The sequence below is a fragment of the Argopecten irradians genome, chromosome 7 (assembly GCF_041381155.1).
Source record: "Argopecten irradians isolate NY chromosome 7, Ai_NY, whole genome shotgun sequence".
NCBI lineage: Eukaryota > Metazoa > Mollusca > Bivalvia > Pectinida > Pectinidae > Argopecten > Argopecten irradians.
Genome location: NC_091140.1, coordinates 6,497,899 through 6,512,460, shown reverse-complemented (window position 1 = coordinate 6,512,460; position 14,562 = coordinate 6,497,899). Strand labels below are relative to the sequence as shown.

General features: G+C 33.9%; 1 protein-coding gene across 1 annotated transcript; it reads right to left on the bottom strand.

The window, feature by feature from the left end:
• Nucleotides 1-4,714: 4,714 nt before the first annotated feature.
• LOC138327395 (apolipoprotein D-like) lies at nt 4,715-7,802 on the bottom strand. Its single transcript, XM_069273458.1, has 4 exons — nt 7,713-7,802; nt 7,011-7,281; nt 6,259-6,323; nt 4,715-5,721 (listed from the first exon to the last, which is right to left on the bottom strand). The coding sequence occupies exons 1-4, from the start codon at nt 7,743-7,745 to the stop codon at nt 5,503-5,505; spliced, it is 588 nt and encodes a 195-aa protein (XP_069129559.1). The 5' UTR covers nt 7,746-7,802; the 3' UTR covers nt 4,715-5,502.
• Nucleotides 7,803-14,562: the final 6,760 nt, after the last annotated feature.

Genomic DNA, 14,562 nt, shown 5'->3' with positions numbered 1-14,562 from the left:
TTGTTTGTTTCGGTAGACCACCTTTGTTGCCAATGGTGTTTGATGGCTGACTGAATTGAAGGCTTGATGTCGGTATATGGTAGTTTCAAATATGTTTGTGCTAGGCGAAGAGCAGTCTTAGCTACTTTATCAGCCTGTTCATTCCCCTTTATACCCACATGACTGGGAATCCAGAGATAAGTAATTTGAGTTTTAGAAGATAATCGAAATGTTCGGATGAAAAGATTTTGGATTAGAGTATTTTTAGGGCTTCTTGATTTAAAGGCTGAAGAACCGAAAGAGAGTCGGAACAGATGATAGCCTTTTCAATGCGGTGTTCTTCGATATGGTCAAGCGCCAGACCGATAGCACATGCTTCCGCAGAGAAAATGGAGGCAACATCCGGGAGTCGGATAGAGGAGCAGTGATTAGATTACAGCATGCTGCCGCAACATTATCACCATCTTTTGATCCGTCAGTGTAGATCTGAACATGGTCAGGGAAAGCCCTAATGCACTCCCGAAAGGAGGATTTGTGTTCTTCGGGTAATGCACTGGATTTTGCCCTCTCATGTAGAGATAAATTGATATCAGGTGTTTGAATGAGCCATGGTTGTACATCCGATACGGTGTACTCGTCAATGGTGTCGAAATGTATATTTAGTTCCAGCAAAAATTTTGAAATTCTGATGCCAAATGTTGGTATGAGCTTTTGATTTTGTGTAAATATTTCTTGATGTTGTGGATTGAATACAAGGTTAAATGCGGGATTTTTGGGGTTGGATTTCAGTTGAGCAGCATACTGTAAGGATAATTTCTTTCGTCGATCGTCTAGAGATGGCTCATTAGCTTCCACATGGAGACTCTTCACAGGTGTTGTTCGAAAAAAGCTCCAAGTGCGAGCCGCAGTCCCTGATTCTGTATAGGTCAAGCATCTGTAGATAGGAGCTGCGAGCCGATCCATAGACAATAGAGCCGTAGTCAAGTTTTGATCTAATAAGTGCCCGATATATACGTAGAAGCATTTCACGGTCTGCACCCCAATCAGAATGGGAAAGAACTCGTAGAATGTTCAGCGCCTTCGCGCACTTATCCTTCAGATGTTTGGTATGTGGAACAAAGGACAGTTTCGAATCAAATATTAGTCCAAGAAATTTAGTTTGTTCAACTACTGGAATTAGTGGAATAAGTGATTACATATAAATTCGTTATGGTCGGAAAACAGATAAAAAGAGGATAACGCACATTGTACTCATAAGTATACAGTTCCTCACGATGATTGACTAATTGTCTCTTCTATCCATATTATATTCGATGTCTGTAAATTCTGTACTGTAATGTCACATTAGCTCATCAGCTCATCGCTATCGAAGACAAATAACTAGTGAAAGAAATATGTGACACTGTAGTAACCATCTAACATTTCCTTACGTTATACATAGGAAATAACAATGGATGTACTAATTCTAAAAGACACAAAACGTTTCGGAAAGTGTTATGGTATTTACGGAATGACAGATTTATCTCAGTTTTAATTTGATACCATATAGCTATTAGTTTGCGTTTTGCTGTAATAATTCAGTTTGAGACGCTACGTTACGCTACAAAATTTCTAACATGAAAATGGTTTATTTTGAAGTCCCACTTAGATATTCAGCTAACTTTATTCAAATCTGTTAAGATCTAAATCGTCGATAACCAATGTTATATTCTGGAAGTTCTAAGACACCAGGAAACTGTAGTGTCGGCAGTTTGGAAGAAAAAACCAATCATATGCCCTGCATACGCATCCGATGATGTTTTGTAAACCAAATGATGGTATAACAATATATTTTTTTTTTGAATTTCTACATATTTTTTGTTTTTGTTGTTGTTTTCACTGATTGACAAGAGATCAAATAACTGATTACGAATAATAACTTGTTGTTGGGATACATTTTCATTGCCTCAAGCCAAATATGAATTTGCTGAAAACTTTTTTGAGCTTAAAATCTTATTTTTTCATTTCCTGCGCACAAATCACTACATATATTGGATTATGTGGTCCTGATGTGTATTTTTTGTTCTATTGTGATGATGTTGATACCTCATTTGTCTACTTCAGTTGAAAAATGTCAATGTTATGACTATTTTTTCAGTTTTTAGTGAAATTCGAGATGACGTCATAATCGAAAGTTCATCCCAACTTATGCAATGTTAACATTTTGTTTTGTAATAAGTGGGTCAAAAGGGTTAAGGAAAATATTGATTAGGAGGTTTGGGGGTGCATGTGGGACCCTCCTAGCCCATGGCCAACTATTGTTGAGATTTTTTTTTTGTGATGGGACACAAGGGACAAGAAGGCCAGATATCGCTTGCCTCATAGCATTAAATTTAACAAAAGTGGAAATAAAGGTGTATTATTTTGAACACGGACTATACTATTGTGACAAGATAGATGATCATGCAGTGGTCAACTGACACTACTCGTATGCTTAACCGTCAGCGCTATTTCAAAATATTTGGTTGAAAAGAAATCAAGGCGGTAGGGTAAAAAATATTCGCCGCCCTCTGCAGTTAGGTAAATTTTGTAACGACTTTAGGATGAAACTCACATCATTTTTAAGTGTTCCGTTAACTCTACAGTAAGAAAAATTTCTTTAATATACATAAAGATGTAATTAACCATCACCTAAAACATTTTGAAAATTGATACGACTCTTATCTTCTAATGATTTACAATTTCTACAGGATTTAGGCCTCTGTTTTACGTCCTTTGAACTGGGGAAAGGCTGGCTTGAAAGTTGTTGTTTTAACATGCTCTGTATGTTTTGCTGTCGATCCTTCTGTATGGATGCAAGAAAGCAATAAATAAAGATGTCATGTCTTGTTGAAAATGTAATATTACGGAGCAGGCATCAAACATTATTTAAAATGGCCCTATCCACATAGCAATAATCGTAGCGATTGTACCAAGTTTTAAAGAAATGTTCTATCCTCTGTTTACAACAATATCTTATTTTAACATTTCATTTCATCTTCTTATAACATCCAATATGATGTCGGGAAGGTTAGTCACTACATACATATCGTTTGCAGAGTTACGTATGTGACACGTGACTGTGATGACTAATAAATGTTACATACACACTGGCTAGTCACTGAAACATTTTAGTATCCTCCGAAGCAATTACACTTTACATTGAACAACCACCTTAATGAAAAATAAACCTTCACAACTTCCCGTTTGTTGTGTATAAACCCATCTGTATAGAAAGTTTGAGTCCTGGATAGAATTTTGACCGGCCAATTACTGGCTGGTTAATTATGAATTTCAAAACTAAAAATACAATTATCCCTAGATAGAAATTATATGAATTTAGGTTCAATATATCAGTTTTGATAATAAATTGGTAAAGCAATAAGCATTTTAGAAGTTTTCAGTCCAAAATTAATATAATTTCAAAATGGCTACCCTGGTTTGAGTTTAAGCTGAACGAACCCATTTTTGATAATCTATGAGAACCTTGACTTAAGTTAGGGAACACAACAACTAAATATTATTTATCTGATTTATTAACACACTCAAAATTTTAACACTGTGGTTTAAGGGAAAGCTTTTAGTTGGTTGGTCTCTTAACCGGAGAACAGTGAATTACCATGTAAAACGAAATACCTCCCGATTGGAGCATTATATAATATTAGTGGCAATACCTCTTACTTATATACCTTATGCAATCATTTGTATTATGAAATATATATATAAAGTATTTGTTCATAACAAACTCATTCTTACATCCGTTCAGTTTATTTTCTTAGCTTTGAATCATTCACTTTGCGAATCCCCAATCTGCCGTAAACGTTTACCAAAACGTTTTAATTTATTCATATACATTTATACCTTTTTTTCTCGCAAAAATAAAGAAAAATCTTTTCATCTGGATGTTTTCTGAAAACGTAACGTATACCTTTTCCCTTGTTCTTTGGTTTTAGTGTTGTATCTTTTGTGTGTGTTTTGTTTACATTTTTGTCTGACGTTAGTACTTTTTCGGATCGAAATATTTAGGTGTCTTTTATAGCCATTCCTTTTCTGTACAACTAACTAACAGTGAGATGGCCCAATAAGGGTATACAATGTACATTGATAGCTATGTCATTTAAATATGATTTACAATTGCATCATTTCCCCGAACTTGCGTATTATGTTGAAAATAGTTGTGATGTAAAGTCAGTACAGTTTACCTTCATAGAATAATTCACGTTAGTAAAAGTCTGACTTTATGTGCTTTCGTTGCTGTATGATAACAAAAGACCACGAACACATCCGACTTAACATTGCCCATCGCAATATTAAATTACCGGCATGTTTTGTAATAAACTCTCTATAGAATGTCACCAGATTGACATTGTTTTCTATGCCTACCACGTCGAACGGCCTTTCTGTTAAACAATTACATATAGATATACATATATAAAAAAGTACCATCTTGTTTATGTTGATAATTAATCGTAGTGTCGCCGTCGTAACATTACCAACACTAGCCTAAACATCATCAAAAGCTGTTGATTTTGTCGGCGGATCAGTATCACAGTCTTACTTAATTAAGCAGGAACGAAAGGCACACACACACACACACACCCCTCTCAACCCCCCCCCCCCCCCCCCCCCCCCCCACACACACACACAACACACATATATGCATATATATATAAGGACACTTTTCATGGAGGATCATAATTAAAAAAATCAACAGGAATTGTCAAGAAAATGCTTTATTTAAATATGTGTATCATTAAGGTTGAAACGAGTATCTGTACGATCACAGAAATATAATAACAGAATTATGATTAAATATTTACAATGTACTTTTCTTGGTCTTTCAGGAAATAGAACACATACTAGGTTAGCAGTTTATGCATCAACAATCGATTGTTTTCGACTTTGAATACCCGTATATACTCTATTGCAGTTTATAGTGTTAAATGAAAAACAATTTGTATTATTGCTTAGTGTTGTTGAACAATTGTTTAGCAGCATTACATAAAATGTTTCTCTCCCGGACATTCCATATGTTCTTATCCAGCCGATCAAACTTTTGGAAACATACATATTAATTTTGCGAATTATCTTTTCTACAACAAAATTCACATGAAACTTCAATTTCGTTCTGAATCAAACCTAATTACCTTAGTTATCGAAAATTTGTCAATGATATTAACACAAGAAGCCCGGATTTCATGATTAGCTAATCTATAATGACAAGGACATTAAGTATGGAGCTATAATAATAATTGTGTGAGCTATAATAATAATTGTGTGAGCTATAATAATAATTGTGTGAGCTATAATAATAATTGTGTGAGCTATAATAATAATTGTGTGAGCTATAATAATAATTGTGTGAGCTATAATAATAATTGTGTGAGCTATAATAATAATTGTGTGAGCTATAATAATAATTGTGTGAGCTATAATAATAATTGTGTTAGAGGTAACTTACAATAACCAGATATGTTCATGTTACAAAAACAATTGACATAAAACCTACGACCAACAGCCACTCTGCATAGTAGCCTGGTAAGTCAGTTTTTGAGTATTTAACTGCAGTGAGTTAGCAAAGTCCAGGAGCATTTTCACAGCTGCAGCATCAGCAGTCGGTTTCCTTGACAACAGGTGTATACAGTAGTTTGTCATAAAGAAAGCCGAGGTGCAGTCATACTCTATAGCGTAGTTATCGTCAAGGTAAATCACAGTGTAATCAGCCTGAAATTGTAACATTTTATTTAGTGCGGTAATAAATATGACTTGAAGTTACACCACAATATTTATAAACTAAACGATACGAACATTAATGCTATTTTAACAAAAGTATGTAACACATTCAAACCACATATAGAATCATATGTTTTTGTTTCACAAGTTGGACGAGTCTTTTCCAGAGTCCTCTGTGATTTGCTTATTTTACTTGTGAAAATGTTTGTGATTCCTCATCTGGTCATTGCCTACTCCACATTTTTTTTATTTAATCATTTTACATGCTGTGCATTTAATAGTTTTTTTCCCGTATTATTAATAGTTTTTTTTTAATTTAAATTACATATGAATATTTCCGTTTTATTTGAAGTTATAGCATTTATTACCAAATATTAGATTCAAACTGATTGGTTGACTAATCTATTAATTAGAGACACTTACAGGAAAATTGGTGTCTCTGAAATAATAGTAATAGTACCAGTAATAGTGGTTTCCTAGCCAAATGCGTAAATCGAGGATTGTAAAGTTACTAGGTAATATAATCACCTTTGGAGCTAGGAAGAAAAATCCTTCCTTCCAATGTCCTGGCACTACTTCACCTGTTAAAGCCCCTGTGTAAATAAATAAATATATATTAATATTAATGATATCGAAATCATCGGATATTAAACAATTGTCGATTACCAACATTCGACTCCAAATCATTGCCTAAAGGCACACTTCCACAGTAAAAATCATGAAGGTTTCGTAAAACTTTAATACCATCAAAAATATTTATATACCGATGGCCTAAGATGAACTTACAACATTAAACATGTGCATGATTTCCTTCGTAATATATGATATAAATGGAAAGTCATTACGCTGTTTTGCCGACTGGTGCACTGATAGTCAGCTACAGCGCTACATCTAGGACGGCGGCGGGAAACATATATAAATGACCCGTGTAATGAAAATTAACATTTAATTTGTTTTAAGCAAATTGTTTAGAAGGTGATGATACGTACAGTTTTAACGGTTAGTTAATAACTGTTGCTACTCTGGAAAATTATCGATTTCATTTTACATTTCCATTTTAAAAATCAAAATCCTTAGAGGCCTTCATTCATATTTGTGCATTCCAATATGTTGGAAATCCCTTACAAATCCTATCACTTTTTAAGAGCACTGAATCAGTAAAGACATATAAACCGTCTTAGCTTGTCACCAAATCTAAAAATAAAGACAATTTTATTTCAGGAAAACCAATTGAAACCTTTACATGTAGATATGATGAAATGAAGCTGAGCTGTCCCTACCTGTAGCGTTGAGGAATTCCCCTGTGGGGGATAGTTTCCGACAGCTGTTGAAGGCTGTAGCGTCCCCGTTGGTGGCCCCAGACTTAGGTGTGACTCCTATCGTAGTACACACACAGTCCTTCTCAAAGTACCCTCCTCCTGCAGTCTGGATCTTACCAACCTCATACCACAGACCATAGTAACGGGCGTTAGTGAAGTTCGAGGACGGGGGTGGGGCCATACACCCGTCGGTAGACACAAGGAAGGATTGGGATACACCAATTAATAGGACCTGTGGAAAAGGGGTATTGTATTTGAAATCCGAACCAATAGCTATTGTTTTCAATTAAAAAACACTTTCCTTTGGAATTGTCGTTGCCTACAGAATTGTTTTGAAATCGTAATTGAATCGAAGAATCATAACACGACGAGGACTTTTTATCATTTAAATTCAACATCACATTTCAATAGATATTTAACACACAGAGAGGACCTGTTTTATCTTTTTTAAATCTAAGCTAAGATAGAATATCATTATGCTGAAAATACATCATTGCTACATTTGGACTATTCTTAACCACCATTGCTCTATCACTTGATAGTAATATTCTTGAAACTACTGAATTCACCTGTTTCAGAATGCATTTGTATGGGTATTCTACAACATTAAAAAAAACCGAATTCATATCTCGCTGAAATTCCTGCAATAGAATAATGATATACCTGGATAAGGATGGAATACGTGACGAAGTCCATGTTGTCGATCTAGTGATGGCTTTGTTCGTTACTGTACTATGGTGGTCAGTATCACTTATATAGCCATATTGGCACATGTTTGTCAACGCGAGTCTTATCTGTCTGAGAACCCCACTGGTTAGCTTACTTTGAGGAACTGTTATGTTGAAAGCGATGTCTTGCTTCTGAGATAGTGGAAAGTAATGTTGTATATGTATTTCAACTTGAAAGAAAATAATGTTAAAATACCTTCTTATGGAATCCGAAAAGTTCTTCTATAACTGATGGGTACAAGCACAGGGAAATTCATATTATCCACATAGTTATCTTGGTGTTCACATTTTATTTCGCAAATGAAATTAAAGTATTAGATGTGATTCATTAAGGAAATAGCACCCTCCTTTTATTTGGTTGGAGGATTCTCTAGCTTAGGCATAGATTGCAATAAGATCTGCTTACATGGTATTATCATTTAGAAATATTGTTTTCAAGATTTGTTATTCTAAAGATCTTATATGAGGATATTACTTGATGTATTGGATCACATTTGTACGGCGGCGTTCGGTTGATTAAGGGGACGCTTATTCTACGACACCACCAGGTGTATTTTTTAATATTTTAAAAATTTTGCAGAACTACTTTCGTTACAGTTTTCACAGAAAAATTAATCATGGAATTTGATTACTATTGTGGACAATGGCAATATGTTTTCTTCTTTATTTTGAATATCCCTTAGTACATGGCTAGCATATGATTATTGCATTGCAAAAAGAGTGCTGCTGTTTTGATAATTCTATGAAAACATTAATTGTCTAAAATGGTTTTGCTAAGCTAACATTGCCTGTAGGTATTTGTGTTTATATAAGGGCAAATGTCACGTTTACCTTCCGACCACTGTTATGGAACACCACCAGATAAAACCAATTCGGTGGGCAACTTAGGTTTGCCTTAGTTGAATGGCTCTTGTGCGATTTATGTCCAAACTACCGTCTGTTTGTGCGGTAATAAATCTAGTGATTTTCACATCAAAGGAGGAAATTCAGTGAATAATATGTTTATTATCCGTATTCAAAATAAATATGTGTTTTTCATATAGATATAACTGCTTCTATATGTTGCAAAATTACCACACTTTATCTCCGCAAAAACACGGGTTATTTGCAAAACCTCGGGCTATTCGCACAAATAATGGTGAAAAGCTTTATTATGCTGCATCAATAGCGTCCATGAATATTTATTTTTAAATTATTAAGTATATAATGAATAATATAGACCTGATGTCAGTTATTTTTATGACCAAAAAAAAAAAAATGTATTTCCTTTGTCAGGGATATGTTTACCAGTGTCATTGATCACGTTTTCGTGATCATATCAGCGGTCTTTATTTTTAAATACTAAGAAAGGCTTTACGTCATTTCGGTATAGGAGAAACACCTCAAACTGTGGAATAGTCAAAATAATGAATTGTTCGAGGCCCGTAAGGGCCAAAAACTATTCGTTATCTTGACTATTCCACAGTTTGAGGTGTTTCTTATACTTAAAGCATGGCATTGAATGTCACTGGTGCTCTCCACTATTACACTTAAATGTTCCACAGCTCCAGGTAAACCCTTACCTTGAGACCTATTCATCATTCATTGCATTACCTCACTCGAGAACAAGAATCATGATTTTCATGATTTTTTCTGAAAGATCCATGCATAGGTACTATACATTAGTCACACTAAAGCATTTACTCAGATTGTAGATTGTATGCAGATTTGAACACAGTAGTGATGGTTTTGGATATAAATTTGAAGTGAATTGGGCAAAAATCTTTCCCCATGCAGCACAGGCCTGAGAGAAAGCTATTCAAAATTTAGAAGAAGAAAAAACAAAATATTCCCAGATTATTTTGGATAATTATACTACCAGTACATATACACAAAAAAGTGAAATCATGTGAAAAAAGAGTGTGTTTTTGAAAGTATTTCTTGGGAATTATTATCTTCATGAAAAGTGTTGGGATGTAAATTTGTTTGATAGATGCCATTTTTATGGTATATGAAGTGATTTGGATAACGAAATATGGAAAAAAACATATCTTAAGCATCTGTAATTTCATTTTGGCAGAAAATTCAGCATCTGTCTTATGGAATTTAATGTTGATCTTCTCTCTTCTGGATTTATTTTTAAAATGAATACTTTTTTGGGTTAAGGATACAGTGGCTGTGAAAGAAATTATAAAATTTATTTTGGAACTAATTGATAAAAATTGTGTATTGGTATTATGATTATAAGTTTACAAATATATTACGACAACTTTGACAAGTACCATGTTTAATCTTTGATCCATCTCTCAATGAATGAGGGTGTATTTTTACTACATTCTAAGCTTTGTTAACCAGTCTTTACATTTACCTTCAACTGTGGAATAGTTACCTTTTTCCCGTGGAATAGTTCACAAACTATTCTACAACAGTAGGGTTTGGCTGTCACATGCTTTCCAAGATATAGTCGTAGTAGGTTAGTAGAAATCATATTTGGTTTGGACGATAGAGTTATCGTTCCTTGCCCCTAACGTCATCAGCAACAAGATGGTAACGATGAGCGACGACGGCACTCGGAGAGAAGGGAACAAAATGTGTGAATGATAGCCCTGATGACCACTTTCAAAAGCAAAACGAAATCGACAAGACTTATTGGATTATTTAACCGAACTGGACCATGACAACGTAATTAGTCATTCAATAAGGCGAAAATTGCTTAGCTTCGTTCTAAGTCTTTTTCGTTCCCATACAAAGTGTATTTTGCAGTTATTTTATTGAATGGGCCTTCGAAGGGAAAAATTCGTTACGCAATTTGGTACTGACATAATACAGAACAATATTCGGTCTATTATAAGCATGCATCATAACTTCGCCTCGCCAAATTAAAAGTTTATTTTAGACCCAACATTTTCCGTATAAGTTCACTAACAAACTGTGTAACTAATAGTATATTATTGAACAAACAAACTCCAACTCTCAAATATGTGTGTAACCTCCTTATGAATTTGACGTGGTAAGGATTTTGACTCTTATCAAATTAATTAAATACATATGTGATAATTTTATAAAAAAATATAAGAAAAAGTCATTTCGTGAACTGTTTGAGAAAATCAATTACTTATCAAATGTTCAAAATAACCAGGTTTTGCATAGGTGATAAAATAACAAACTTTACTTTTGCAATATACGGTATCCATAGTAACTTAATTTTATTTTCCAGAATCTCAATGCTATTAGATATTGAGAGATCGGATATTGTTGATTCAAGTATAAATAATTATTTTTCTTTGTTTTCATACTATATCCGACTTTCTGACTAGTCGATTCTTTTTTTCATGAGAAAAAATTTTCTTTCTAAAAACTCAAAAATACACTTAAATATAACTTGAATACAGTCCTTAATGACACCATAACTGAGAATCGACCACATCTGTACCAATACATTTGATATCACACATTTGTTTTCATAGACTCTTTCGATTTCGATTAAACATAAAACAGTCAAGGGAGGATTTGACAATTTGTTATAATTTATCAACGCCTTCCCCCAGACTATATACATATCTATTTACACATGTAAATCATTAAAAGCAGAAATTAGATTCAAATGAAACATAATAAATATTGTATTCTCCATACATATGTGCTTTTACATGAAGGATGATATTAAATCGTACTCACACATCATTATTTCTAACCGATTAGACATTTAACCATTGCTTTATTCCACTAGACTTGTAGGTAATATACACATGTTTTATGAAATTATGAAAGTTCCCATGCGATTGTATACTATTGTTTACTATGCAAATGGTAAACTAAGAAAAAACAAAACAGAAGAAAAATATTAAAAATGATTAAACATGTTTATTACATTTATCGCAGTGAAATATAAGGTTTTATTGTCAAAATATAAGTGATATTTTCACTGGAGTAAAAATATCACTTTTGATATTTTCACTCGCTTTTGACCAATCGTAATGCAGCATTAACAGTAGAAATATGACGTGATGCTCACAAAAATACGATGTAATAATCGCAAGGGCAAATGACTCTGTAACTGACATTGGCGGAGTAATATTTGGCGGAACTAGTAGTAATGGTCTTTTGTTAAAGGGACAATTCATTCTACGAGAACATTAAAATTTGTATATATATCGGAAAACCTCCAGTTCTAATGGAAATTAGATCTCTCGGTTTTACTGTGATATGTCAGAAAATCCCATGGTGGTGAAATGCGTGTGAAATGTTCAAACTTACTCGCTGTCCGCCATTACACATTGTGGTCGAATATCTTGTATGCCGAACCCAGTCCCTTGCTCGTAGAGTAATGCTACTTTTGTCTAGAACAGCTCAAATCGCTCTGACAGAAGTGTTTTTACCTTATTAGGTGAATTGTTTTGCCTAAAAAATCATTATATCACCTCCACAGTGGTTATGTAGTTCATTTGTTTAACGTGCGTGACTTTGGCTCGGATATTGGTACAGCGTACATATTGTACTTGCTTAATCGTATTGATCAACGATTTGTAATTACAACGGTATCAATTAAAATACTAAACAATGACGTGGAATTTGTCAATATCTTATGTTATATGTTTCATAAGAAATGTAGAACAATACATTTATGCCATATTTAGCTTCTTGGTGATGTAAAAGAATTAGCCTGAGTGAATTGTCCCTTTAATGGAAGCCAGAAAAAATGTAATAAATAGAATATTCCTTGTTTCTTGATGAATAACAGTAACATTTCATCTCATGAGGTGGAAACTTAGATATTTTTCACTTGTGTTTCGCTTTCGTAAAAAATATCAAAGTTTCCACCTCACTCGATGATAGATAACCGATTTTCATTAAGAAACAAGGAATACCCTCTATTTATAACAACATTTCATATTCGGGTTGTACAGGGGGTCCTATAAATTAGGTAACTCTTTCAAAATGTTTTAGCTTTTGACATGCATATGAAGGTAATAAGGTTTTGTTGTATGGAAAATATAAAGAAATAATTTGATTCTGATAAAAGGCATTAATTAAAGTCATGATGACGTGACTACTTTCATGACATAAGCCCGTCAAGATAACATTATATAGACACTGTGAAATGTTCCATACTTTGCAAGACATAATGATTTTATTTTTCGAATGAATCAGTTCTCATCAAACCAGTCCATTTCTGAGCGAGTATTACCAGAATTACAGAAGGTAATCGCCAACATCAGAAAGCACTGGCAAATTAGATAACTAGACATAATTTAAAGTGATCTGGTGGTGTAGTGATAAAGCATTTTGCCTTTCACCCAGCCGGCCGGGGTTCGATCCCCGGCACGGATGTGAAAGGTTAGGTGTCTCCTGCACGATCATGAAGGTTTTACCCAGGTACTTTGGTTTGCTACCACACTAAGACCCCTCGCCTCGCTTTCATCCGGGCCATTGAGAGTGATTTGCATTAGTTGTATACAAGTAACTTGTTTGGCAATCGATGTATTTTTAAGTAGACAAAGAAGAGAAGAATAATTCTTGAAGTGATTTTAAATAACTCAATAGTCAAGCGACTTTGACCACATTTAGCAAGAATGTCTTTGTTTCTTTGCTTTTGTTATGTTGTTTTATTCAAAATTTGAATGTTTGATTGTAGGCTTTAAGTAATTTAAGTTATTGAACACCCCACCAGAGAAGTTTCTATAGTGATATTCAATTACCAACATTATGGACTAATCTGGACCTATATTCTAACAGCAATAACTTTTCTGATATTTAAATAGCTCGATTATTGTTTTATTTTTAGACATTTACGTGATATGAAGAAATTCCCTCTGATGATAATATTCTTTACCATAACTACATAAGTTGGCAAAACTTCTTAAGGAAAAGATATTAGAGAGCATTTTTACCTATTACTTCCTATTTGAAATTAAACATGAAAAATCGATAGGATGGTATTAAGTTTTGCATCATATTTTTTTCCATAAGTAGTTTAACCAAACCAGTAGCTGATAAGTTCCAGAATCGTCTTACTTATTTTTACTACCGGCTATAAATTATAACCTCGCATTTTCTTTGCCGCTGATTTCTGGGTTGATATTACATTTCATGAATAGTTCTGGGAAACGTATTGGTCAATCAAACTACAGCAAAACCACCAGTCAATAATGTAATATTTTCTGTTACATGTATGTCGTTCTCCCTCATTTTTTACAGCATAGCCGGGTTTTTTTTGCGTTTCAAAACTTTTCGCGCCCCTGTGACAATAACAAGGTTTTCTGTTTGTTTTTTTAAATAATTATTTGCTTCTCCATAAAGGGACGTTAATGAACCTGAAATACAACATTCAGTTGACTGACCCTAAAGGTTGAACAACATTAACGTCATCCTCGATACTCAAGGAAAACCTACCATCCCAAACTATGTTAAAGTAAAACGGCATTTTAGGGGAGAATGTGACCAATCAGAGCCTTACAGACACCTTTTACAGAGAAGCGATTCCCAACTCCAAAACCACTTCAGTATACCGCTGTTCGATCAAACTATTGTATGTGTACATAAGGGCCATGATAACCGGACTCTCCTTACACGTTAAATGTCGGACACAGATTATTTTACCATGAGATAGTCCTGAAGTGGATACAGCAATACTGACAGAAATCTCCGGTGATATAATGATGATATTAAAACATCGAAAATCATACTCGTCTATCAATTGTAGAAGACACACGTGAGCATTCGCTTTCAATATTTAGAAATGAAGATGTAGATATTTATATGTAATATGATATATCATATAAAATAAAAGTTATTAAACAATATAA